Source organism: Limulus polyphemus, unplaced genomic scaffold, assembly GCF_000517525.1.
Source record: "Limulus polyphemus unplaced genomic scaffold, Limulus_polyphemus-2.1.2 Scaffold1766, whole genome shotgun sequence".
In the NCBI taxonomy this organism is placed as follows: domain Eukaryota; kingdom Metazoa; phylum Arthropoda; class Merostomata; order Xiphosura; family Limulidae; genus Limulus; species Limulus polyphemus.
In genome coordinates this window covers 203,470-205,216 of record NW_013667376.1, presented here as the reverse complement: position 1 = coordinate 205,216, position 1,747 = coordinate 203,470, and the positions used below count along the sequence as shown (strand labels likewise).

Sequence of the window (1,747 nt, the reverse complement as noted above, 5' to 3'; positions counted from 1 at the left end):
GGACGTTCTTTTAAAAGGTTTCATATCATGAAAGACCTTAACATTTCTGGAAAACTCTCTGAAGAACGCAGCAAATGTAAGCCAAAGAAAAATATAGTATTTTCAAAAAATCATAAATGTGGTTCTGATACAGTTCAAAACATATTACTGCGATATGGAGACAACAACAACTTATCATTTCTGATACCTGAGAAAGTTATAAACTTTAACAATAATCCTCTTTCTAAAGAATTTGTACAATCTCTACCATGGGCCAATTTGGGCATTTTCAATATATTTTGTGTCCATGCTCGTTTTGCTTATAAAGACTTATATGAAGTAATGCCTCCTGACACTGTTTATGTCACTATAGTTCGAGAACCAAGTGCTCATTTCGAATCTATCTACAACTATTATGAACTTCGAAGAAGGTTCAAAATGTCTTTGTCTGAATTTAGCCTGATAAATAAAATGCATCTATTACGTAAAAGTTTTGGTTTCCGTGTACGGAATCCGCAACTTTACGACCTAGGAGTTGATGGAAAATACAGTCAGAATAAAAGTTTCTTTGAAAACGAAGTTAAAAATATTGATCAAATATTTGACCTAGTAATGATCACTGATATGATGAGTGAATCAATAGTGTTACTTAAAGAGCTAATGTGTTGGCAATTAAGAGATGTGACTACTTTCAAAAGAAACAGCCGAATTGATATTTGGAGGGAAAATGAATTATCAGTGAAAGTAAAGGAGGGCATTAAAGCCTGGAATGTCGGCGATACCATTCTATATGATTATTTCAGAGAAAAACTAGTTAAAAGGATTACCGAATTTGGACAAGAGAGAATGAAACGTGAAGTGAATTTGCTTGAACAACTCAACAAACAACTATTTGAAGAATGTGTTCTGAAGGTACAAGTGAGCAGGGAATTACCCAAACCGTTTAAACATTCGTCCACAAAAGTGCTAGGATTTCGCTTAAAGCCTGAAAGAGAAACAAATCTAACTTGCCTTCAAATGGCTGCAGTTCCATCAAGTTACGTAAAACATTTACGTGAGAAACAATATGAGTGGATTCGCAACAAAAAGGGTAGAAATCCTATCTAAATTGAACACATGTTTTGCTAATTTTTTTGTACATTATAGATACTTTGGTGTTGTTTTGTTTTAATGATATAGGTGTGGGCCTTTTTTGCAACGAATCTGCTTTAGTAAGTAATTCAAACCACTTATACTTATTGGTATTTATTAATGGTGATACGTAGGCAGCTTTAAACTTCATTATTTTGGGATTGACGGATGATTCACATAAGTTTTGAGAAATAAAATACGTTGATTTATTCGGAAAGTTTCCCACACTTTTTGTTCAGTATTTGTAAGTTCAACACATGTCTTCTACCTGTTTTGATTAATAGAAACACAACAATTCAAAACTCTGCTTTCACAATGGCAGGAAGTTTGCATGGTTTGCAAGGACTTTCCAGAACCAAACTATCATTTTCAAGGACCTAATTTACTGATTTTAACAGAATGTGACTCCACTAAAATTTGCTAATGTTTCGTTCTATTTAATAAAAAAGATGTAGTTAAAGCTGTGCAAAACGTTCACTTGAGCTATCGCAAAAACACTTATTCAAGAACAAAGAAAGGACTAAGAAACCAGCCATTAAAATATTTGTAAATAATCTTGCATTACTGAATAAATTACTGACGAATTCTTTGTCATTTTGTTACATATTAGAATTTCAAATATCATGAAATTGAGTTA

General features: G+C 32.6%; 1 protein-coding gene across 1 annotated transcript; it reads left to right on the top strand.

Moving 5' to 3' along the window:
• Window positions 1-321: 321 nt before the first annotated feature.
• Window positions 322-1,086, top strand: LOC106464868 (galactose-3-O-sulfotransferase 3-like). The gene has a single exon (XM_013925027.2). It carries the CDS (start codon window positions 322-324, stop codon window positions 1,084-1,086), a length of 765 nt encoding a protein of 254 aa, XP_013780481.2.
• Window positions 1,087-1,747: the final 661 nt, after the last annotated feature.

Excerpts from the sequence above, each read along its gene's own strand:
- LOC106464868 (XM_013925027.2), top strand. The coding sequence starts at position 322 with ATGCCTCCTGACACTGTTTATGTCACTATAGTTCGAGAACCAAGTGCT.